This window comes from Leuciscus leuciscus (assembly GCF_965113295.1).
Source record: "Leuciscus leuciscus genome assembly, chromosome: 3".
In the NCBI taxonomy this organism is placed as follows: domain Eukaryota; kingdom Metazoa; phylum Chordata; class Actinopteri; order Cypriniformes; family Leuciscidae; genus Leuciscus; species Leuciscus leuciscus.
Genome location: NC_138727.1, coordinates 5,947,207 through 5,971,977, shown reverse-complemented (window position 1 = coordinate 5,971,977; position 24,771 = coordinate 5,947,207). Strand labels below are relative to the sequence as shown.

At 37.6% G+C, this 24,771-nt stretch overlaps 2 protein-coding genes and 1 long non-coding RNA gene across 4 annotated transcripts; all 3 read right to left on the bottom strand.

Annotated features, from left to right (window-relative positions):
* Nucleotides 1-1,064: 1,064 nt before the first annotated feature.
* On the bottom strand, nt 1,065-15,667 carry stk16 (serine/threonine kinase 16). 2 transcript variants are annotated; one of them, XM_082163926.1, is made up of 8 exons: nt 14,680-15,667; nt 13,581-13,713; nt 13,241-13,460; nt 13,022-13,155; nt 9,587-9,707; nt 4,611-4,706; nt 4,171-4,292; nt 1,065-3,210 (listed from the first exon to the last, which is right to left on the bottom strand). In XM_082163926.1, exons 2-8 carry the CDS (start codon nt 13,664-13,666, stop codon nt 3,069-3,071), a joined length of 921 nt encoding a protein of 306 aa, XP_082020052.1. In that variant the 5' UTR covers nt 13,667-13,713; nt 14,680-15,667; the 3' UTR covers nt 1,065-3,068. The 2 variants fall into 2 exon arrangements, with proteins under 2 accessions (XP_082020052.1, XP_082020051.1); XM_082163925.1 differs by lacking the exon at nt 14,680-15,667 and having other exon boundaries at nt 13,581-13,846.
* Nucleotides 15,668-15,811: 144 nt separating this feature from the next.
* Nucleotides 15,812-23,689, bottom strand: tuba8l2 (tubulin, alpha 8 like 2). Its single transcript, XM_082163854.1, has 4 exons — nt 23,533-23,689; nt 19,384-19,606; nt 16,934-17,082; nt 15,812-16,845 (listed from the first exon to the last, which is right to left on the bottom strand). The coding sequence occupies exons 1-4, from the start codon at nt 23,533-23,535 to the stop codon at nt 15,871-15,873; spliced, it is 1,350 nt and encodes a 449-aa protein (XP_082019980.1). The 5' UTR covers nt 23,536-23,689; the 3' UTR covers nt 15,812-15,870.
* Nucleotides 19,879-23,526, bottom strand: LOC309494551. Its single transcript, XR_014204350.1, has 2 exons — nt 21,272-23,526; nt 19,879-21,237 (listed from the first exon to the last, which is right to left on the bottom strand). It is a non-coding gene; the product is annotated as an uncharacterized lncRNA (long non-coding RNA).
* Nucleotides 23,690-24,771: the final 1,082 nt, after the last annotated feature.

The window sequence follows — 24,771 nt, the reverse complement described above, 5'->3', positions numbered from 1 at the left end:
TCGATCAACATCAGCCATGTGCAAACAGACAAGCGGATTTCGCCTCAGACGCGCGTCAATTTCGCTTCAAACTTTTGCTTTTTACGAGCGTCAATTTCGCTCTGGGCGCGCGAATGGATTCAAAATATTCAAGCGTCCAACTAGACGCGGCAGACGCGAATTTGACGCGCTATTCGCGTTTGGTGTGAACGCACAGTAACGTGGTGCTTTTTTAAATGTTTGATTGCATTCGTTGTGTTGTACGACGCGAGGGAGCTTCAACGAGCTCTGAATTACGGCTTTGCAAACATTGCATTTTGCTGTCTTGCTCTGCGGTGTTTCCAGTGTGAAGAATTTCCACACAGCGGCCGCAAACTGCGGAATGGATTTCCTGAGCGGTGGCGTGTCTCATAACTCTGTGTCTCATTGAGCCGCGCCTCCGTTCAGGAAATCCATTCCGCAGTTTGCAGCCAGCTAGCAGACTAGCCGGCGGGAATCACTTTTGGAGTCATTTCAGCAGACAACGTTAAAAGCGCAGACATGACTCAAGGATATCGGATATCTCCGCAGGTTGGATCGGGAAAATCCGATACGTGAATTACGCTGGTATCGGTCCCGATACCGATACTGGATCGGATCGGCCCCATCCCTAAAACTAACCTTAACAAAGATGAACAAATACAGTAACAAATGTATTACTCGTGGTTAGTTAATAGACTACATTAACTAATGTTAACAAATGAAAATGTATTGTTTATTGTAAAGTGTTACTACATGGCTCAATTGCATACGTACCACGGCATTGTACTCCAAAGTAGCCTACTTCGAAGTATTACACTGTATTAGATTATTAAACACCATGGTATTGCCATTTTCTGGGCTCAGGGACACATATTACATGTCACTAGATATCAAAATGAACAATAACATTACAGAATGTCAATAAACACCAGAGAATGTCTAAACACTCACCAAACCCCGTCTTCAGTTTGCTCCACTGGTCAGAGATCACAACACAAGTTGAGCAACATCTCCCTCGTGTGGTGACACTGAAACTTTCAGGAAAACCAAACCAATTCCCTCGGTCGCTGTTTAAATCACTTTATTCACCATTTATAAAAAAACAAAGGGAACAAATGACGTAAATGAATGCCGAGAGACATGTCTCCAGTCTTATATCCTATAAGTTAAGAGGCTTGCATAATTAAGTATTCCTCAACAGAAACAAACCTGGACAGAATTGCAAGTTCAAGATAAAAATGTTCCTTTAAAACATAACATTCTAATCAAAATGATGAGAGACACCGCAAAGCAATCTGCAGTGAATCTGAATATCAAAGTAATTTTTCTGAAATAATAATAAAATCAAAATAAAAACATATTTAGGTCCTCGTTCACAGATAAAATTCCAACTACAATATAGAGTAAATGGAATGCTTCAATACATTTAGTCCTGAATTATGAAACAGCATGTGATTCGTGACATCATGTGAACATGTCCGGGTCATTTGAACATATGCCCCAAAAAAATAAAAAAATAAATAAAATAAAATTCCTAAAAACAGGCTTCATTTTAATCCTTTTAATGCAAAATATATACCGATTTCTTCTGTTGATATTGCAGATAAAATATGACCTGGAAATGATTCCGCGAGATTCATCCACACAAGCCAAGCCTCATCAGACATAAACAAATGACTGAATGCAGAAATTATCTATATATATATATAGCCATGTGGATTTCTTGCTGAATTAAAATGCATTAAAACCTGTTTATTACACGGTTCCTTTACAGAACACCCTAATACTGTAAGCAATGAAAGGAACTTCTTGCTAAATCAAAACAAACTCGTCTTTATGCAGTAATTTATACCACTTAAAAAGAGAAACGTGAACACATCATTCTTGCAATGTAATGTGAACTAGTATTAAATATTCACAGGCATGACCGTTTGTTATGCAGTCTTATACAGAACAGCACTTTCACTTGCTTATAAAAGCCGAGCGCTATAACCAACTGAGTTAAACTTAATAACTTACTCTTTCATTTTTTCCAGACTCATTCATTAAACATGAGCAGAACAGTTTTTTTTTTAAATGCTACAACATACATAAGAATGCTTACACATGAAAATCAGAAATCCGTTCTCACAAATAAAGACCAATGTCCGTTTTATCTTTGAACCTTCACAACACAAAGTACCTACATCTCTGCTCTTAAAAACCTTGCATGTCTTGCTTTACCAGGAGAGAAGTGTTGTTTAAATAACTAATGTCAATTACATTTTGAACAGCTAAAATATCAATTGAGTGGTGCCAAGGATGACATCAAAACCCGGAAGATTAATTTTTCGACATTTTCCTAAGGGTTTTTATAATGGGTTTTTCAATTTATGAGATACTTGGACATTTTGTTCTACAAAGTAAACCGCATACACTCACACCCCAAATGTTCTTATCTAGTTATTATTATATATATATTTTTTAATAAACAGCTTCAAAATTCACGTTTTCGATATGGGTGTGTGTAATTTACGATGTAGAGCGAAATGTCCAAGTATCATTAAGTTATGTTTACCACAGTCCTTATTTTACTCATAAGTTGCGTAAGGAAAATCCTTAGGGAACCACTGGCCAAAATCTTCCGGGTTTTGATGTCATCCCCGCAGCACTCTATAAAACCCTCATAAATAATTTTTGGTTCCAAGCTTAGAAAAGACACAGAAGCCAAATTACAATCCGAAAGCAACCAGTTTGATGCTATGTAACAGGTGCCTGTGATAACGCTGCCATTGTAGTGAACACAGTTTTTGCCCTCTCCTGTGTGGTTTGTTTGCGTGGCTTAATCAGGAACATGCCTCATATTTCACTCCAATATCATCAGATCATTTGCTTAATATAGATTTTCAGGTGAAATATGAGATTCACCAACAAAGATGCGTGTGTATCCATGGCATGCTGAGCTCACTGAGGTAAGAGAGAGCAAATGTTTGCAAGGCTTGTGATTTTAGTCCGGAAGAGAGAGAGAGTGCATAGTCCAAAAAGTCCAGAGTCCACTAGAAAACAGGCATGACATCTCAGTGGAAGCATCATACTCTGTTGGTCTCTATATCTGTACCGTCTGAATCCCGAAGGTTCTGGACCTGGTCAAGCACCCAGCTGATTATGGGCCTTTCCTGAGGATTGGTCACCATAGTGGAGCTGAGAAGGGTTTGAAGACCTTGAGAATAACTGTGTCAAAGATAAAGACATGGTTGCAGGTAGCTTTTCTCCGGTTACATGCTAAAATATGTTACCATTAGAAAACTTTAACAAGTGGTTTTCTGAAATGAATTCGACTGGTAATATGATCTGAAACAGCTTAGTCTTCATAATCTCTTGTGAGTGTACATAATTTTAAACATATTTTCCAAAACGTTGTAAACTTATGTAAAAAAAAAAAGTGGGAAAAATTGGTTTAAAAGACATATTTATAATTGTATTTAAAATATAACATTCTACATTTAAAATAAAAAAGGAGGGAAACTTTGTTTAAAATATAAATTAATATAAATTAATATTAATATTATAATGTCTTTTATTATATTTAAAAAATAATATAATATTATTTTAAATATAATATTCCACATTTAAGTAAGTTTAAAATATTTAAATGTGGGAATATTCATTTAAAATATAATATTAGAGTCTATTTTGATATATATATATATATATATATATGCATATATATATATATATATATATATATATATGAAATGCATATATATATATATTTTTTTTTTATATATATTTGAAATAAAACAAATTTTAATTTTAAAATTAAAATTAAGTTAATGCAGACATTAAGTTACACAATTTCTTATGTATAATTTTGTTAATGAGGCAAAATCTGTTTAAAATATAATATAACAATAATATTTAAAATATAAAATATTCTTGAAAATTTGCTGAAAATGTAATACTATAAGATTATTTAAAAAATAATAATATTCCAAAAGTTACACAATGTGGGAAAATTAGTTTAAAATTTAATTTTATAATACTATTTAAATATAATATTACAATATATATTACATTTGATTGACAAACATCTACAAAATATTTGGTCTGGCACTGCAACGAGCTCCCTCTACCGATGAGGTCCAAAGCGGTTGAATTTTACAGAATAACACTGAATAATCTCAAGATCACCTGCAAGGCTGTGGAATGGAGACTGGATTCTGGACGGCGAGAGCCACGCTGTCACCCTTCTGAAATATCAAGTCATACGGTCCCTCCAGCATCATCATACAGTACAGCACACAACCTAGAGACTACAGGCAGAAAAACAAACAAATGATACCTGCAGCAGACATAACAGACTGACATAGACATAACAGACTGACATAGACATAACAGACATAACAGACTGACATAGACATAACAGACATTGAGATAACATGATGACAGCAGACATAACAGACTGACATAGACATAACATCATGCTGATCAGAAAGAGCAGAGATGAAAAGATGAAGGATGAAGTTTACAAACATTAGACCTGTGCAGACACAGTTATGTTGTTTTTGTGAAAGAACAGCTGAAAAGTTACTATTACACCCACACAAAACACATTAAAAAAAGAGAATTACCCAAATATCTGTTCTCTCATCAATGATACAGTGGCTCTCCACATTAAAGAGCTCTGGTGCTCTGTATGAGATGGTGCACCTCTGAGCAGCCCAGTCCTGAAAGGGAACGCATAAACAAAAGAGGATTGATTTAATGTTTTGTTTTTCTAGCTATGTTTCAATCCACCTATTTTTATGCGCATTTTGTAATATCGCAAAAAAGAAAAATATTGGATGGAAATGCAAAGATGCACATTAAAAAAAACTTATGCACTCAATTGAGGATACAAATTTAATGCACATAAACTACAACGGAAACACATTTACAAATTAATCCCTTGATGTGCAACAAAAAAAAAAAAGTTAATTTCCAGCATCTCAAATGTGTGATCTTTCTAAAATGCCTGAGCCTACTTATACTATGCCCTAAAAGTATGTACTTTTATTTGTGAGCGTGTAGCAAAAGAGTAGACAAGCTTTGGACATACTATCACAAGTTTTTAATGGACGCGCTGTCGCATAGTTACGTGCATCCTGTCGCCGTAAACTGGCCTGTCAATCATCTTTAATTTCATTTAATTTCGCACCGAATTGAAGAGAAAAGAAGTAGCGCGTTGATCGGCCAGTCGTGGGTCTTTCATGCGGAGAACTCACCTCATATTTTTGTATAAAGATGCATTTAAGAGCCAAACGGATGTTTAGAAAACTTCACATTGTTATTGCAACTGAAATATAACATAGATAACATTCAGGGTTTGAAATTAACAGAATTTTTAAGTTACCGGCCAATGCAGAACTTCTACTAGCCAAAAAGAAGAAGAAATTAACCAGATTAACTACGTCACAGCTTTTATATATTTTCATACATTCATTTCTTACTAAAACAACATCCTGTCATCCAGCAATCTCCTCCTTTTCTCATTTATTCTCATCTTTTTTTTATACCAAACATGTGTTTTAGGTGGAGAAACGTAGGATGATGTGAAGAACATGTAGGATGTTGGAAAATAGCAATATGTATTTTCTGTTAAAAAATGAAAATTCTGTCAGTAATTACTCCCCCTCATGTTGTTCCAACCCCATAAGACCTTCGTTCATCTTCGGAACACAAATTAAGATATTTTTGATTAAATCTGAGAGCTGGCTCACTCCTCCATAGGCTTCTAAGACACTATAACTTGCTGGCCCAGAAAATGCATTAAAGAGATCATTAATATAGTCCAAGTGACTACAGTGGCTCAATCTTAAGTTTATAAAGCGACGAGAATACTTTTTGTGCGCAAAAAAACAACAAAAATAACGACTTTATTCCACTATTCATTTCCTTCTCTAAATCTTCGCTATTGCTTTAATGCAAGTGAACAAGCGCGCCGTTATGTGTTGCTTAGTGACGTCTGTGTTCAAGTAAGCCAGAAATGCACAGATTCTGTGCAATACGCTGTATTTAATAGATCACGATGACTCACGAGTTGAGTATTTGCGCTAAATCCGTGCAGATTTGGCTTACACAAACTTCCCCAGCAAAGTGAGTAAACATAATAACTGAGCGTTAGCCGGCAAAGTTCATTTTTACCCACATTTGGCGGGTGTTAATTTCAAACCCTGATAACATTAAATAATTTGTTTTATCAGGTTAAATGTTGGTTATTATTCACTCAAACCCCTTTATCTAAACCTCTCTACTTAACTGTCGGTCACACACACATCAGCCATGTTCGTAACTGTTTTTTAAACACTTCTTATTGGTGTTGGTAGTTCTGAACCGAATCCTCCTCCAATGCGCAATGGGTTGTGGGTAATATTAGCCGTTAAGAGGGAGCACGGATCAGTGTTCCCCGTTTAGTGAATGGCTGAGAGGAGCAGCAGCACGGCACGGACTTATCACTTATCTGCTTTTCTTTTGTTTTATATTTAAAGAATTTAGTTTGACCATTTTAATTTCCTTTCTTATGCTTAATACTTGTAATACTCACTATCACAGAGCTTTAGCTCATCCGGTTCCCGAACTCTCTCAATTCAGATAATTTTCCACATAGGCCTATACAAAATGTAGTTATTCACTATATCATACAGTAGCTACTCATTCTTTTGTCTGACAAACAAAAACATAGGAAATGAGAAAAGCTTTATTTGACATTCGGCTATATTATATTATATTATATTATATTATATTATATTATATTATATTATATTATATTATATTAAATACAGTATGTGAGCATTAATTTAGAGAGAAAACACATTAGGCAGGCAGAACGCAAGTACGGAGCGATGACGTAATGAATATGCTAATTGACGTATGACGTCATCTAGCGACATTTAGCGACTTTTAGGGAAGGCGTTAGCTACTTTCCTTTGAAAATAGTTGGAAACACTGGCACGGATCCACCCTTTTGGCATGCTCTTTTCAACATACTATGCTTTTTGACACACTTATTAATCTCACATACTGTTTAGGATGGTTAGTATGCACACTGGGGACCAGGGAACGTCTGTCATCAGAATGATTTGGTTTAATTTCCTCCCAGAAGTGTCTCACATGATGGCGTTCTCAAACACCAGGAATCCGAACGCAAGATAACATGATGGCGTTTATTGCGTTTCGTCTGCGCGTTTGCAGAAACTTCCATTTTTATAACAGATACTTTGCACCAATTTCCCAGGAAGTGACAATTTTGATCTCTTGAACACATGGGTATGGAAACGTTGATTTATTCGCAAATATTTTATGCGATATTCCAATTTTGCGCACAAGTTTGGATGGAAACATAGCTACTGGTGTGGGATTGAAAATAATCCAAGATATTTGAAATGAACCAAGGTAGTAACTTTACTGGTAGTAAATACTGCCCCATTTGAACGCCAGAGGGCGCTCTAATGCAAACACGATAAATATGCCTACAATAATGCTCATCATTCCAGGAAATCCCTATCGATGTAGCTGATTAAACAGAAGATTGAAACACTTTGATTAAACATGACTTATAAATACGAATGCCTTATTCTGTGTAAAAAGGCACATCATCTCACAGAAGGAGGAGCTCAGCTGTCGTTATGAACTGAGTTTAGAGTAAATGCATATTATTAAATGTTGTCTGTTGTTGAACGAGGTTCATAAATGCTTCTCATGTTTTGGAAAGATGTATGACGCGTGTTGTTTTTTCAAATGCACGTTATAAGTGACTCAAACTCACAGTGCTTTCATAAGGAGCAGCGTTTACAGAGCCGTACATCAATGACAAACTGCGCATAAAAAAATAATCGCAGCCTTTGCGATTCTAAAATTGCGATTAGCCATCTCGATTTAAGTGCGATTACATGGAAAGTGCGATTAATCGTTCAGCCTTCTGGGTCTGATAGTGATCGAGGCCTGTTGGCCAAGATGTTTGTACTTTGGGAGTCTATGAATTGTCACACTTTTAGTACAATGGGGGAAGTTGGAATTATCTGATTGGTCAGTTTGAACGTCTCACGTTTGGGTTAAATTCACATGGTCAGGGAAAGGATAAAAGAAGATTGTAACTCTTGCTCTGTCTCTTTTATGCTCTGGCTCTCTTCTTCTCTGGGTCCCTTTCTTGGGGCTCTCTTCCTGTACCTTCTCTTTTCTTTGTCTCCCTCTCTTTATCTCTCTCTCTGGTAATATTATACATGCTGGGTAAGATTAATGGTATAAGTTATCATCATCTCATACATCTATTTTGTAACTATTTTAAGTGTAACCATAACCATATTTTGTCATTAAAGCGTTAGTTCACCCAAAAATGAAAATTCTGTCAGTAATTACTCACCCTCATGTTATTCCAACCCCGTAAGACCTTCGTTCATCTTCGGAACACAAATTAAGATATTTTTGATTAAATCTGAGAGCTGGCTCACTCCTCCATAGGCTTCTAAGACACTATAACTTGCTGGCCCAGAAAATGCATTAAAGACATCGTTAATATAGTCCAAGTGACTACAGTGGCTCAATCTTAAGTTTATAAAGCGACGAGAATACTTTTTGTGCGCAAAAAACAACAAAAATAACGACTTTATTCCACTATTCATTTCCTTCTCTCTGGGCCTCGAGTTTTTTCACGTAGTGTAACTGCGTAGCGCGTCTGTGTTGTACGTCACACGTAAGCTCACTATTGGCCGACGCTGGTCATGTGTGTGATGCACAACAAACAACAAAAATAACGACTTTATTCCACTATTCATTTCCTTCTCTCTGGGCCTCGAGTTTTTTCACGTAGTGTAACTGCGTAGCGCGTCTGTGTTGTACGTCACACGTAAGCTCACTATTGGCCGACGCTGGTCATGTGTGTGATGCACAACACAGATGCGCTACGCAGTTACACTACGTGAAAAAACTCGAGGCCCAGAGAGAACGAAATGAATAGTGGAATAAAGTCGTTATTTTTGTTGTTTTTTGTGCACAAAAAGTATTCTCGTCGCTTTATAAACTTAAGATTGAGCCACTGTAGTCACTTGGACTATATTAATGATCTCTTTAATGCATTTTCTGGGCCAGCAAGTTATAGCGTCTTAGAAGCCTATGGAGGAGTGAGCCAGCTCTCAGATTTAATCAAAAATATCTTAATTTGTGTTCCGAAGATGAACGAAGGTCTTACGGGGTTGGAATAACATGAGGGTGAGTAATTACTGACAGAATTTTCATTTTTGGGTGAACTAACCCTTTAAACCTTTTAAATTATAACGAATGTGCTAAATAGTTTTGATTTGGTATTGACTTTGAAGTGCTACCTATTGCAATACAATATTGTCACTCTCTATAGCAACGCTCTCCCACATATTAAGCTATTGTAACTGCGCTTATTTCCGTCGTTGGTATAAGTGGCAGTGGGTGGAATAGACAAGAAATGTACAGTTTTCTACCATCTTGCTAATAACATTTCTTTAGTCATTTGGCAGTCTTGCAGCCTGAACCCCTGCAGGAAATCCACCCTTACACTGGTAACTCTCGAGTAAGTGCTGCTTGATATTTCAGCTCTAACCTGGATGGTCATGGCTTCACGTGATCCTCGAACTTCAATCCTGGCCTTGTTCATGGAGCCCAAGTCCATTAAAAAAGGCTGATCGTTGTCATCCAGTAAAACGTTGGTGGGTTTCAAATCTCTGTATTCAGAAATAAAACTCATGTTAGAGATGTAATAAGAACAGGAAAAAACAGCCACATATTTCAGACTGAAAACAGTATATTCCTCCAGAGGATTTTTGTCAGCAGTTAAGCATCAGGCCAGCTTTTGTTGTCTACTAATATATATATATATATATTTTTTTTTTTTTTTTTTTTTTTTTTTTTACTTCAGGTCTTCAGTCTATGTTGGATGATGGATACTCCATCTTTTCTTCAGGGATTTACTCAGGCAGGATATTGTGTTTCAAGCTGATTTTACAGTGTGGTTATTAAGTCTAGCCTGCATAAAATATTAATTACATAAAATATTTACAGTATGCCAAATGTATAATTTCAGCAATAAAATCATATTGAATCAGCAGTGTTCTCGTTACCTAAAAATACTAAAAATAATTTTCTTTTTTAAATACAGCTGAAATAAAAATAATATTAGATCAAATATTAAGTTCAAAATATTCAAAAAATCAAAATATTAGATATAATAATTACATCAAAAATTTGTTGCCTTGGTAACTAACTGAAATAAAAGAATTAAGTACTAAGATGACTGAAGCTAAAAATATAATACAAATAAAGCTAAATAGAAATATTAAAAAAAGAATAAAAATGACAAAAGCACATAACAAAACCACCCAAATTTAAACAAAAATTAATGTGAAAACTCAAGCTAATTCAAAACATTAGTAAATACTATAATAGTATAGAAATATAGAAAAAATATAAGCAGCATTTAAAACGAATACTCTATTATATACTGTAAATAATTTGTTTTAGTGGGAAATTGGACACATATAATATTATTATGAATACATTTCTTTATTTATTAAACATGGCCATATTTTATCATGGATGCTGTTCATGGTGAATTAAGTAACTACCTATTAGTAAATGTTGAAATTAATATTACAAAACATTATTAAATGCTGTAGAAGAATTGCTCATTGTTAGTCCATGTTCATTAATGTAGTTAAAGTTCACCCCAAAATGAAAAGAAGATATTTTGAGGAATATGGGTAACAGTTGAACAATTGATAAGCCCCATTGACTTTCATAGTATGGCACAAAATAAATAAATAAATAAATACTATGGATATCAACTGTTTAGTTACCGACATTCTTCAAAATATCCTTTGTGTTCAGCAGAATAAAGAAATGCATACAGGTTTGGAACCACTTGAGGGTGAATAATCGATGAGAGAATTTTCATTTTTGGGTGAACTATCCCTTTACATGTTCCAATCTTCAATGCAGAACCAAGGCAAAACTAAACATATAGGCCCGGTTCCACAGACAAGGCTTAGATTAAGCCAGGACTAGACCTTAGTCCAATTAGGACATTTAAGTAGCTTTTATTAACGTGCCTTAGAAAAAAAAAAATCATTATTGGTGTGAATCTTGAGACAAAACAATTGCAGTGACATATTTTAAGATATATCAGTGCAAGTTGCTTTCAGTTAAAACAGCTCAAACATGCAATTTAGTCTGGGACTAGGTTAAAGCTACAATATGTAAGATTTTTGTAATAAAATATCCAAAAATCAAATGCACAGTGTGATATATTTCCTGCAGTTGTGTACTTACAATATCCCAAAAGTTCCCAAAGATTTTTTATTTCAGAGAAATTCCAATTTTAAATAAATGGCTCGTCCCACTTGTCGCCTGTCGATGACGTAATATCCGCGTTATCCCTGGTTTCCGCTTGTACTGCCATAGTAACCATGGCGACAGACGTGGACAACTGCGTTACGTCTAGCGGCGCGCTCGCGCTGTTGTTGTTTCGTTCAAACATTATGGACCATGGCAAGCAGACTTTGGGACAAAAGGAGAGCTAAAACGAGGATCAATATCAGCGTAGCGTTTTCGAGATACCGAGAGCTAGCGTCCGCGACTAACTTCGACTTGACAGAGACGCGCCAATGTAGAGGTGAGCAAACTAATCAATGTTATATAGCTCAACATGATGAAATGTTATGATCAGTATGTTATTCTAATGTCGATCTAGCTTACTACTAGTCTCATACAGATAAACTAACACATAATAACATTATAACTTTCAACACACTCAAATGCTGTTTAGTGTGATAGTGTAGACCAAGTGAAACAGCGCTGCGTTACCTCACAAGTTTCATTCGTCTAATAAACTGACCTGTGTGAGTATTAGTCAGCACTTGCGGGTAGTTCGGTAGAATTAAATGTCTTCATTCCTTTGTATCCGCGAGACTCGCGTGTGGTGCTGATATCTGTCTCTCATTAGCACTCGCGCCCTGCTTCATACCACAGTCATGTTAAAAACATCAATGTATTCACTCATCCATAAACATTATTAGATCCTTCGGCATGACGGAAAGTTCCATAATTCTGCTTATGCGTCATCAACATACGCCTTTGTTATTGTAAGAGGTTAGCGACCCCTAGCGGCGAAAAAAATGGCATATTGTAGCTTTAAAGGGTTAGTTCACCCAAAAATGAAAATTATGTCAGTAATTACTCACCCTCATGTTGTTCCAACCCCGTAAGACCTTCGTTCATCTTCGAAACACAAATTAAGATATTTTTGATTAAATCTGAGAGCTGGCTCACTCCTCCATAGGCTTCTAAGACATTATAACTTGCTGGCCCAGAAAATGCATTAAAGAGATCGTTAATATAGTCCAAGTGACTACAGTGGCTCAATCTTAAGTTTATAAAGCGACGAGAATACTTTTTGTGCGCAAAAACAAACAAAAAATTACAACTTTATTCCACTATTCATTTCCTTCTCTCTGGGCCTCGAGTTTTTTCACGTAGTGTAACTGCGTAGCGCTTCTGTGTTGTGCATTACACGCATCACACACATGACCAGCGTCGGCCAATAGTGAGCCTACGTGTGACGTGCAACACAGAAGCGCAACGCAGTTACACTACGTGAAAAAACTCGAGGCCCAGAGAGAAGGAAATGAATAGTGGAATAAAGTTGTAATTTTTTGTTTGTTTTTGCGCACAAAAAGTATTCTCGTCGCTTTATAAACTTAAGATTGAGCCACTGTAGTCACTTGGACTATATTAACGATCTCTTTAATGCATTTTCTGGGCCAGCAAGTTAAAGTGTCTTAGAAGCCTATGGAGGAGTGAGACGGCTCTCAGATTTAATCAAAAATATCTTAATTTGTGTTCCGAAGATGAACGAAGGTCTTACAGGGTTGAAACAACATGAGGGTGAGTAATTACTGACAGAATTTTCATTTTTGGGTGAACTAACCCTTTAAGCCTTGTCTGTGAAACCGGGGGTTCAGGATGAATGAATTGTCAGTACCTGTGTGCATAGCCTTTGTCATGAATTGCTTTGAGGCCTTCACAGATGCCATGCAGGATGTGCAAGATGCGACTCTCGGTCATAGAGCTCCCCTTATCCCGCAGCTTCTCAAGAACGGACCACAGACTTCCCTTCTGCACAGGAACAATTCAGGAAGTGAAACACTGCACACCTCAGAACTCACTGGAACGGAAAGCAGAACACAGACTGACCACTTACACTGATGTACGGGAGCAACAGCCAGGCCTCACACTTCCCGCCGCGATCCATGAAGGTGTGCGAGGTCAGGCTGAGGATGTTGGGGTGGTTGAAGAGCCGGTGCATCTCCACCTCGGTCTGAGCCTCCTTACGGGCCTCGCGGTCATGGCAAAGGATTCGCTTCAGAGCATAGAAGCGTCCATCTTGTGCACCCTCTACCAGGTCAACATAGCTGAAACCTCTAGAAGGAGCGGAGAATTTGCTGAATGAATGAATATTATCATGCATAATCATCAAAGATAATTGGAGACATTGTTGGACTCACACAATTCCAGTACGTTTTCGAGCATTTCAGCCTTACCCTTCTTCTAGTTTCTGGATGAAGAAGTATCTCTTGTTGTCAATTGTGATGACACTGCGTGAGCAGATACACAAAGCTTGTCCCATGTTCTTTGGAGCATTGCTTAAGACCAACCATAGATGGAGGAGAGGCACTGAAAGAGATCATGACTCGATTACTTCTTACATTCATATTCTTTTCAGAATTTTCTTTATTCCATATTCATCTGTTCTGTTCTTTATTCTATTCCATATTCAGGATGGAGCAATGTGTAGGACTGACGTTGAAGGCTATATAAAATTAATCTAGAGAGTGTAAGATTCAGTATTTTTTGAAGCATTGTTGTTTTAGTCTACTACAAATACATGAAATATGTGTTGATAACAAAATCTGTTGTAATTACAGCATATTTTATAATAAATCCTGCATTATTTATATTTATATTCAACAGCTGTATGACCCTATGACAATTTTCAATATCCACACATATGTAACTGGGGTTATTTAAAGGGTTAGTTCACCCAAAAATGAAAATTGTCAGTAAATTATAAATTATAGGAGTATTATTAAGAATTTAAGAATATCCTCTTTTCTTGATTTCTGTAAAGCGGCATAAGAAAATACACTAAATCCTATAAATAAAAATATTATTTATTTTAAAAGCAAGACAATTTAGCCCAACTGAACAAAAGTCAATTGAATATTGCCTGTTCACATAAGCCACTGCCCAATTTTCCACTAAAATAAATTATTCACGACTAGAACAGAGCTTTCTGATTGGCTCTTTATATATTTCTTTATGGCGTGCGCTGTTGACACATGCGACTTGATAGACACCTGATAGAGTTGCTGGGAAAATACACGTTGAATTTACAGTGAATGTATTATTCATGACTACATTCTGATGTATAATTCTGAGTCATGTCCTACACATCGATCGAGATCCGCAGTAAACGTGGCATGACTCTTCAAGAACATCTGTTTTGTGTTTCACAGGCAGTGAATTGAGCGAGCGAGACCCATAATATTCAGATTAGGTTTTTAGCCGGTTACTTGAAGCTGATGTCGAGCCATCTAGTATCTAGATCTAATCAAAGGATTAAAGTGAGACTCTGTTTACCTTACAGCTCTCCTTGTCCTCCTCCTCCGCTGATTTCTCCGGTGTCTTTTCTTCCGTGTACAAAGAAAACGTAACCGTGACGTAAATTACGGCTGCCGGGTTAACCCATACAATGCTGGCATAAACTAGAATCCATAAAACATTTATTCTTTGAATGTGCCTTTACACAATTGTTTTGGATTGATATTGAACATGTAATATTTAAACTCACAAAAATGTAAGATCTGGTAAAGATATATTTCTGTTATATAAAAATAATAGTTTGGAGCAAAATTTGGTGATTGACTTAATTATGTATGGAAAATACCATATACACAAACAGAAATGGGCTAATAATAAACCTAACATTATATTATTTAAAATTGAACTTAAGCATTATATTGCAGCCCTAAAAGATGCAAGAAATAAGAAAGCAAAAGAGATGTATAGAATTGTTGTATCCTTTTTTTGTGTGTGGAATTTATTGTAAGTTATCCCCATACACATTTTGCTTTATTTTTTTCCTGTTGATTCCTTTGATGATATTATGAATGTAATATATAATAGTTGAATACACCATGATCCTCTTTATGTGCATGTCGTTATTGTTCTGCAATAAAAAAATAATACAATGCTGGAACATTCCAGAAGACAGTTTAGCATGATGTACAGTCCAATACCCCATTTAAATTGGGGTAATAAATATATCAAATTAATATAAGTGTTAATATTATTATAAATCAAGATTTTATTGTTTATAATGCACATTTATTATGCAAGTATAAATGTGTTGCTCTACAAAAAGTGACTAAGAAGTCTAGATATAAAAGCATTTATCTAAATACAATTTTTAATTATTAGTATTTGCCATATTAATGCTCTTTCTGTAGATAAACATTTTGCATGGATTACATTTACACCATTTTAATTGGGTAACCATTAAATTCATTTAAATACAATTATTAGCATAAAAGCTTATGATTAAATAGTGTCGATAATATCCAATATCTTACAGAAGATTTAGATCATAATAGTTATTATCCTCTAAAGTATTATTAAATCAATCTAAAATCTTTTCTGTATTGGAAGGAATTGCATGTACTTTACTACTTGACAATGTCACAACATTATAAAAAGAACCACCACAACAAGATAAGTTGAGCTTCATTTTATTAGATTTTTCTGGTAGAAAAATAACAACAATTTTCCATTTTAATACTCTTCACCCTCCTCATCTTCCTCGAATGAATCAAGGCCCACTTCTTCGTAGTCCTTCTCCAGAGCTGCCATGTCTTCTCTGGCCTCAGAAAACTCTCCTTCCTCCATTCCCTCACCCACGTACCAGTGCACAAAGGCCCTCTTGGCATACATCAGGTCAAATTTGTGGTCGAGACGAGCCCAAGCCTCAGCAATGGCGGTGGTGTTGCTAAGCATGCACACCGCTCTTTGCACTTTGGCTAGATCTCCACCAGGAACCACAGTTGGGGGCTGGTAGTTGATGCCCACCTTGAAGCCAGTGGGACACCAGTCCACAAACTGGATGCTTCTCTTGGTCTTGATGGCAGCAATGGCCACGTTGACGTCTTTTGGAACCACGTCTCCCCTGTACAGCAAACAGCAGGCCATGTATTTTCCATGTCGTGGATCGCACTTCACCATCTGGTTGCAGGGCTCGAAACACGAGTTGGTGATCTCAGCCACAGAGAGCTGCTCGTGGTAGGCCTTCTCGGCGGAGATTACCGGAGCGTACGTGGCAAGAGGGAAGTGGATGCGAGGGTAGGGCACCAAGTTGGTCTGGAACTCTGTTAAATCGACGTTCAAGGCGCCGTCGAAGCGGAGCGAGGCGGTGATGGAGGAAACAATCTGACTGATGAGCCGGTTGAGGTTGGTGTAGGACGGGCGCTCGATATCCAGGTTCCTCCTGCAGATATCATAGATGGCCTCGTTGTCCACCATGAATGCACAATCGGAGTGCTCGAGCGTGGTATGGGTGGTCAGGATGGAGTTGTATGGCTCCACCACAGCCGTAGACACCTGGGGAGCTGGGTAAATGGCAAACTCTAGCTTGGACTTCTTTCCAAAGTCAACTGAGAGACGCTCCATCAGAAGGGAGGTGAAACCCGAGCCTGTGCCTCCACCAAAACTGTGGAAGACCAGGAAACCTTGCAACCCCGTGCATTGGTCGGCCTGTGTGGAAGAGGGGACAGAACTTGCATTTTAGTCTGTTATTTTGATCTCGTTGGTAAGTACATGTAACACAATTTTTTCACATTACCAGTTTGCGTATGCGGTCCAGCACCGAGTCAATGATCTCCTTGCCAATGGTGTAGTGGCCACGGGCATAGTTATTCGCTGCATCCTCTTTGCCTGAGATGAGCTGCTCAGGATGAAACAGCTGGCGATAGGTGCCTGTGCGGACCTCATCTGGAAGAATAACATACCAGTGCCGTACAAAGTTAGAGCAAACAAATCACCAAATCCTGGACAGTGTTGTTACCTAAAACTATTACAAAGTACTTTACAAGTACTTTAACATTAAAATGAAAATAAAAAGAATTAATATTAATTAATACTAGAATTGTCACAGTTTTGAGTGTTTTTCTGTCTTTGCTTTCTCCCTGCCTGTCAATTTGGTTATTAGTTTCTATGGTAGTTATTCTGTTCAGCTGTTGTCTAATTAGTTCCCTGTATACAAGTTCCCTTGATTAATTTGTGAGTTGTCCGGTCTCGTCAGTGTATACGTGCTGTGCTATGTTCCTGCCTTCCTCTGTGTTTGTCTTATGGATTATCTAGAAAAGACTTGATTTGTGATTCACCTTCTCCGTCGTGTGTTTATATACACGACCCAAACGTGACAGAAGACCGGACCAAGACAATATTTTGTTGTGCCGTTTTTGTGTGTTATTTTTCCCCATGGATCTGCCGGCAGTAAGACTGTTATGCCTGGAGCAGATGGACCGGTCGCTGGAGGATAATACCCAGGACTTTTTAGATCTGGCATGCCTTGTGCACTATTCGGATGACTCGCTCAGTGTTTTCTTCCACACCAGCCTGAGCGAGCAGGCGTAGGCACGCCTGCCAGCGAACGGTCCCTGTGAGGACTTCTCCGCCTATGGGGAGTGGGTGCTGGTGAACAATGAATCGGAGTTCACGATCGGTCCCGAGGAGGACACCACCAGCCCCACTCCCAACTCAGAGCCCAGCCTGACACTACCCCGTGAGATGGACACGACGCCTGAGCCCACCGTAGACTGAGAGCCAGCGCAAGGAGCGACTGAGCCCGAGTACACGTCTGACCAGGTGTGTGAGCCGGCTTCATCGTGTGCCTCCATGGGAGGTTATAGTGCAGTTCGAGGGGATGAATTGGCGCCTACACAGCCACCGAGGGCGAGTCATGGGTTTCTGGACAATGGGTTTGGGAAGAGGATGATTCCATGCCCCCACTGATACTACCCGACTTTGAATGCCTACCTTCATCTGCGCTGGTCCCACCCGGCCTCCCTCTCCCGCCTCTCTTCTGGAATCACCTAATTCCTCTGACCAGCGCCTTTCGTCAGCTCCTCTGCTTAAGCCTTTGTGTCCCACTGCTCTCCGTCTGCACCTAAGGCTCTACCACCATCGGCTCTGTCACCATCTGTCGTCCCCATGGCCACGTCAAGGGAATCCCAGCCATGGCTCCTCCCTCCTTCGACACCGCCGTGGGGTTTCACCCTGGCTGGATGCTGGGGTGCCACCTAGCTCCTGCTCCGAGCTTCTCCCTGGTTCGTCCCACCATCTGCACCACCCTGGTTTCACCTCTCCTGTCCTCGTTGGGACTGTCGGCGCGAGGTCGCGCCTTTCAGGGAGGGGCGTACCGTCACAGTTATGTTCAGTTTGACTTTGTTTTCTGGCTTTGCTTTCTCCCTGCCTGTCAGTTTCGTTTTCAGTTTCTATGGCTACTCATTTGATGAGTTCTTCTGTTCAGCTATTTGTTCCCTTTCTTGTTCCCTGTATATTAGTTCTGTGTTTGCCTTATGGATTATCTAGTCAAGACTTGATTTGGGATTCATCTTCATAATGTGTTTATATACGCAACCTGAAAGTGACAATAATAGCACTAATCCTGACCTCTATACCTCTGGACCCAAAATAACATTTGATTATCAGTGATGCATACCAGATTTGCTCATGGTTATATTATTATAATAATATAGATTTAATTGAATAATTATTATAATAATATATTATGAACTATTCATTGTTACATTTAATTTAAATGATTTAATACAAATTATGTTTTATAATAATCTATATATATTTTCAATATTACAGACCGTTCTGCTCTAACTTAAACTAACATTAAAATTAAAATTGTAAATATATATTTTTTTATTTCAAAATATTAATAATATAACCGTATCCAAAGTATATTAAAATAAGGATCTTGACCCTTATGCCTCTGAAAACAATTATCGGGTTTATTAATACGCAATCAGTATGCAAAATTATTTGTGATAATAAATGGAATTACTGATTGAACACTGTCTTTTGTCCAGTTGCTTATAAATGCAACGTTTTTCACTGCCCGATGAAGACTAAAATGGTTGAAACACTGTATTTTAACAGTGTGCCGTCCCTTTTTCTTTCTATTATAAATGCAAAGTGCTGCAATGATTTGAATGTATTTACAAATGCATGACCTCTAATGGCTTGTTGCCTTAAATGTAACACCATGATGATATTTACCAATGACCGTTGGCTCAAGGTCTACAAAGATGGCACGAGGTACGTATTTGCCAGACCCAGTATCACTGAAAAAGGTGGTGAACGAGTCATCATGGCAACCCACTGGTTTGTGGTCGGGCATCTGGCCATCGGGCTGGATACCGTGTTCCAGACAGTACAGCTCCCAGCAGGTGTTACCCATCTGGACTCCAGCCTGGCCAACGTGGACAGAGATACACTCACGCTGTGGAGAGGAAACAGAACATAACATATTAGGTGACAGTACTCTCTGTAGTGTTCCTCCTGAATTCAACTAACAACATTCATGGGACATTTGGGCGGTCAATATGAAATCAAAAAAAAATAATAAAAAATTGCAAACCCAATATGAAAATCAGTCTATTTACTGAATATACATACTCTTTTTTACTATTCTGGTCAATGTCTATCCAATAAAGATGCATGTAAAAATATACTGATTGCATTTAACAATAGCACAAACCATAAATAAATTAAAAAAAGACATGTTGCCGCCTTTCAGACTTTTGTTTTGCCCACCAGGGGGCAGAAGCAAATAAAAAAGGTTCTTAATGGTGGGAGGTAGGCTTATTACACAATGTCAGTCACAGACGACTGACATGTGCAGCTGACAGGACAGGACAGGACAGGACAAAAGTACTGTCTGGATCACTCAAAGCCCCAAAACACGTTTGTCGTCAGCCATGGGTTTGTGCTTATCTAGATGACAATCCTGAGATAAAGTCTCTAAGCCAGCCTTGAATTCGTATCATGGCATGTTAAACACTTCTGTTTGTTTGGAAAGGGAGTTTCCTGAAAGATTCGACCTGGGAAACATTTACAATGTGACATTTATGGCACTAAATGGCAGACAGGCCTACTAACCCTCATAGCCGTTATTTTCTCTTCGCACATCCACACAAAACACCTTCCACAAACATTTCCTCGCTCCTCTCACACACCCTGGCAAGTCTGAAGAAGCATGAAAAGGCTTGAGGTGTCGACATCAGCCCCAACAGGTTTATATCAGACAACAGAGCAAGCTGCACCCTAATGTGGAATTTTAGTACGGGAGGTAAAAAAAAATGTTTTAAAAATAATAATTGACAATTGAAAAAAGAAAGTTGTGTTCTGGTTTTATGTGGCCATGTTACAATAAATGTATGAGACAGTGAAATGTGCTGAACTACTACTGTTCAAATGGGGTTCAGTATTTTTTTTTTTAGTGGCAGTAAATACATTTGTTACAAAAAAATATATAAATTTAAATATAAAATATAAATGTATTTTGAACTTTCCATTCATAAAAAAAAGATAAAGAAAAAAAAGTAAGTACCAGGCATTTCAAAGTAATGTCTGCCAATGTCAGTGTTGCCATTAAACATAAAAATTGTAGGACACCGGTGCAATGGGTCACATGATTGCAGTAAAAGTGCTCTGTAATGATTCAGCACCTAAATCTGTGCCTGCGCTCCAGAGAGATGGCCTACATCAGCCTGAGAAGAAATATCCAGACTCTGAATCTCCTCTATCGGCATGACTCTTCCTCTGAATTCATTCTCCTGGGGTTGGGGCTTTATTTTTACCCCTCTGCCCCTGTCTGCCTATTGGTGAGTCAGTGGGGAGTGGGATGGCACATTACACAGGCACATGGGACTGCCTAGTTTGGGCATGGCAGCCAGGTTAGAAGTTATTTATGGGTTGTTACAGGTCATCCTTCTCCACTAGCTCTTTTTCCCCCCAACCAAACCTTCCACCACCAACCCATGAACCACACAATGAGTCGTCTTCCTGCATTATTATTATTATTATTTTTTTACTTCTGCAAATTCTGTTGTCTCATACATTTCTTGTTCTCTCAGTATATACCTAGAAGTTGTAATGTAAAAACCAGAACATTTTTTTTAACCCCTTTCAAAATAGTTGCAACAGAAATATGCCATAAATGTGTTTGTCTTTCAAACATTGGAGATTGATTTGATTATATTGACCATAACAGAGCCATATATTAATATGAGTTTTCTAAACAACGCCCTAATAGCTGTTTGGCTATTTGTTAACATAATGGCCGACATGACCAAGGTGTTACACGTCTGCAGAAAAAGAAAATCATTTCAGAGGGTTGAGCAGGTCATTTCATTTTTGACGAAAGTTTACATAGAAAAAAATATTTTTTCTGTAGAATAATGTGATCAAAATTGACCCGATTTAGTTTTAGTATTTACTTTCTAAATACGGTCAATTGCATGTTGACGATAAGGATATATAAGTATATATAATAAGCACAAGTTCACTTGAATTTGATATTTGTCTTTACCTTCAACCTTATTCTGTGCAACGATTGCAAAAAGAGCAAATAATTGACTTATGGTTACAAAGTGTAAGGTGAGATATGACGTAGTCTAAAGTTTGCTAATTTTTAACTATACTGGGTGGCAACCGTCCTCATCTCATGATTTGTAAAGAAAAGAATAGAAATGTTTTTATTTATTTATTAGAAATAAATGAGCAATTTCACATTGCAAACCTCATTTCCACACTTTAGGGAGCCAGCTTGCAAAATATTAAGGTTTCATAGAACAATCACTAATAAATATTGTGACATGTTTCTAAAGGTTCAGCTGGCATCCAAAAGACAAACAGAATGTCCTCACGAGTGTGACTGGGACTCGTAGAATGCGAGAACCATTTGTCCTTGGAATTCAGCACAAACAAACTCCTACACACTTGGTTCTAATATATTTTCCATGTAAAAACAGGCTTGGAGACTTACAATACTTATTTAGTTCTTAACAGGAGAACTAGTTGGCACTAGTCCATTTTGCAATGCATGTGGTGGGTTTCTTTCAAACGACGGTTGGCACACAATATTTCACACAATTACCCAAAGCTTGAGATTCTAGAAGATTCACAAACTATGAATCACCTTACTGAATGAGGCCATCTTAGTCATATCAAGGAGAACAATTATTTCACCATCAACCATTATTACGCAGTTTTCTTTCTGATTAAAATGTCCTTTTCTCTTATTATTGTGCATATTTTCAACCAGCATGAATATCTTTGTGTTTTTTTTTCTTCTTCTTCTGGATCATGGGACATACTGAGGCAGGGAGCCACAACAGTGTTCAGTAAAATCACAAACACACCCATAACCACACCCATAACAGCTTAAGGCATAAAGCTCTTAGTTTCCAAAGTACTGGACATATGAAGTGCTGGTAAAATTTGCTCAAATCTAGCTACATGGCATATAAAATAGTCAAATTAGCCATTAAGCCTCTATTTTAGGCTAGTAGTCACTTTTAAAGAGACGGTTAGAGTCATATATAGTGCATTAGACATTTGTTATAGTCTTTTATTGTTATTTTTTGCTAATGTGTTATTAAAATTCAAAATACGCAGTTAATAAAACGCATATCTTTAGCTCGCTAGGTTTCCATCCACCTGTTTTCATGCGCATTTTGGAATATCAAAAAAAAAAAAAAAAAAAGGAATGGAAACGCCCAGATTCTCACAAATTCAAAAAATGCGCATTACAAAATTAGAATCATAATAAAAATTGTGGCCTCAACTGACTCGGATGAACATTTAATGCGATAAGAAACCGTGCGCATCAACTACGATGGAAACAATTCCTCTAGTAACGTTATACGCATTAAACAAAAGTCACGTGACTGTGCGTGTGCGATGAGACGGCATTAACTGGACCGACCTCGTTGCACAGCATCTAAAATGCTGCTTATGTTGTTCCGAAATGTCTGAGCATAGTCTGTCATCAAAGTGTTTCGATATAATTCCCTCTTAAAACCGTCTTTCTGCGTTCCCAAACAGCAGCATCCGCATCAGAAACATATAACGTTATAACATGGCCGCGTTTCGTTTGCGCGCTCAATATTATAGGCCTATCCTATACACCGCGGCTTATCCTACTGCGTCAGCTTGCATTTCTCACAGGAATATTTATCGCCAGTTTATCGGGAATTGACGATTTAATTATCTTCGACTCGCTGGATTGAAACAGTGCTTTATTCCCACGTGTTAAACGCGATATTCCGATTTTGAGCATATAAGGTAAATGCAAATATGTGTGTTTACAGGCAAAGAGACTTTCACAGTAGATCTAACAATTAAAGATAATGTTGTACTCACCATTTTGCTTTAGATTTGGGGGGTTTTTTCGCCGGGAAAATAGTTTGATGAACACTTGTCCTCTCACTGCGTACCTGCAATGTGGTATGAGTGAGTCAGTCTCAGTGGCGCACTGACAGCAGTTTGATTTTATACTACAGCAACTCAGAGGAGGGGCAACCTGACACTCATGTGAAGCTGTGCCTGTGATGCAGTATATTTAGACACTTTAAATAAAGAACAAAACAACGACACTATTTTATTTTTTTTTAAATCAGGGACAATAATTCAGGTCAATGTGATGTATTGTGTCTATTAAGCTACAGGTATTTTTTTAATATATATTAATTAATTAATAAACGACATCAAGGTATATACACTGTAATGTCTTAAGATAGACAAACAAATGAGCTCTTTGTTGAAACGTTAATGCCGAACGCAGAACAATATCAACAGGCACGACAGCCTACGCAGCATGTATATTTTCACATACGACACTTCCTGTTCTCCACGTATTAACCCCGTAACTGCTGGTGCAATGTGGAGTCACATTCCCGCCACACATATTTGCAACACAGTAAAAGTATTGCAAAAGAAAATAAAGTTTTGCAAAAGAAAAATAAGGTATTGAGTAAAATAAATAAGTTTTGCAAAAAAAAAAAAAAAAAATTACTGCGAAAGAGAATAAAAAGTGTAGAGTGAGAAAAAATCATTTATGCAAACAAAACAAAAAAATTGCTAAATTAAAAATAAAATAGAGCAAAAACAAAATATATGATCAATTGCAAAAATCATTGGCAGCTGAAAAAGAAGAACATTGATCTTATCTCTGCAACAGATTTTTAGCAGCAATGATTTTGCGACACATATTTTCCATGGCCATAACTACTAATTCATTTGCAGCGCACCTTTTATTCTGCGTTTCAGTCAAGTGTGAGCTCGCAATAGCGTTTTCCCTTTCTGGTTCACTTTTCTGAGCGGCTGCATCCGAAATAGCATACTTCCCTATAGGCTAAAAACAGTATGTGACACAATAAGTATGTCAGAATTCACAGTAGTACTCATGAGAGTGTAGGCAAAAAGTACCCGGATGGCCTACTACTTCCGGCTAGATTCTGAAGTGTGTATGCAGTACACTAGTATGCCATTAAGAACACAGTGAGTCTGAAATCACATACTTCCCTACTAAATAGTAGGTGAAAAACAGTATGTGACAAAAGAAGCCAAATTCACAGTACTAATACACTGTAAAAAATGTCT

Excerpts from the sequence above, each read along its gene's own strand:
- stk16 (XM_082163926.1), bottom strand. The coding sequence starts at position 13,666 with ATGGGACAAGCTTTGTGTATCTGCTCACGCAGTGTCATCACAATTGAC. Across the intron at positions 9,708-13,021 it reads GACAAAGGCTATGCACACAG|AGATTTGAAACCCACCAACG; the intron begins GTACTGACAATT and ends TTCTGAATACAG. Across the intron at positions 4,707-9,586 it reads GTGAAGCCATGACCATCCAG|GACTGGGCTGCTCAGAGGTG; the intron begins GTTAGAGCTGAA and ends GTTCCCTTTCAG.
- tuba8l2 (XM_082163854.1), bottom strand. Across the intron at positions 17,083-19,383 it reads CCTTGAGCCAACGGTCATTG|ATGAGGTCCGCACAGGCACC; the intron begins GTAAATATCATC and ends TTATTCTTCCAG. Across the intron at positions 16,846-16,933 it reads TGGACCGCATACGCAAACTG|GCCGACCAATGCACGGGGTT; the intron begins GTAATGTGAAAA and ends TCTTCCACACAG.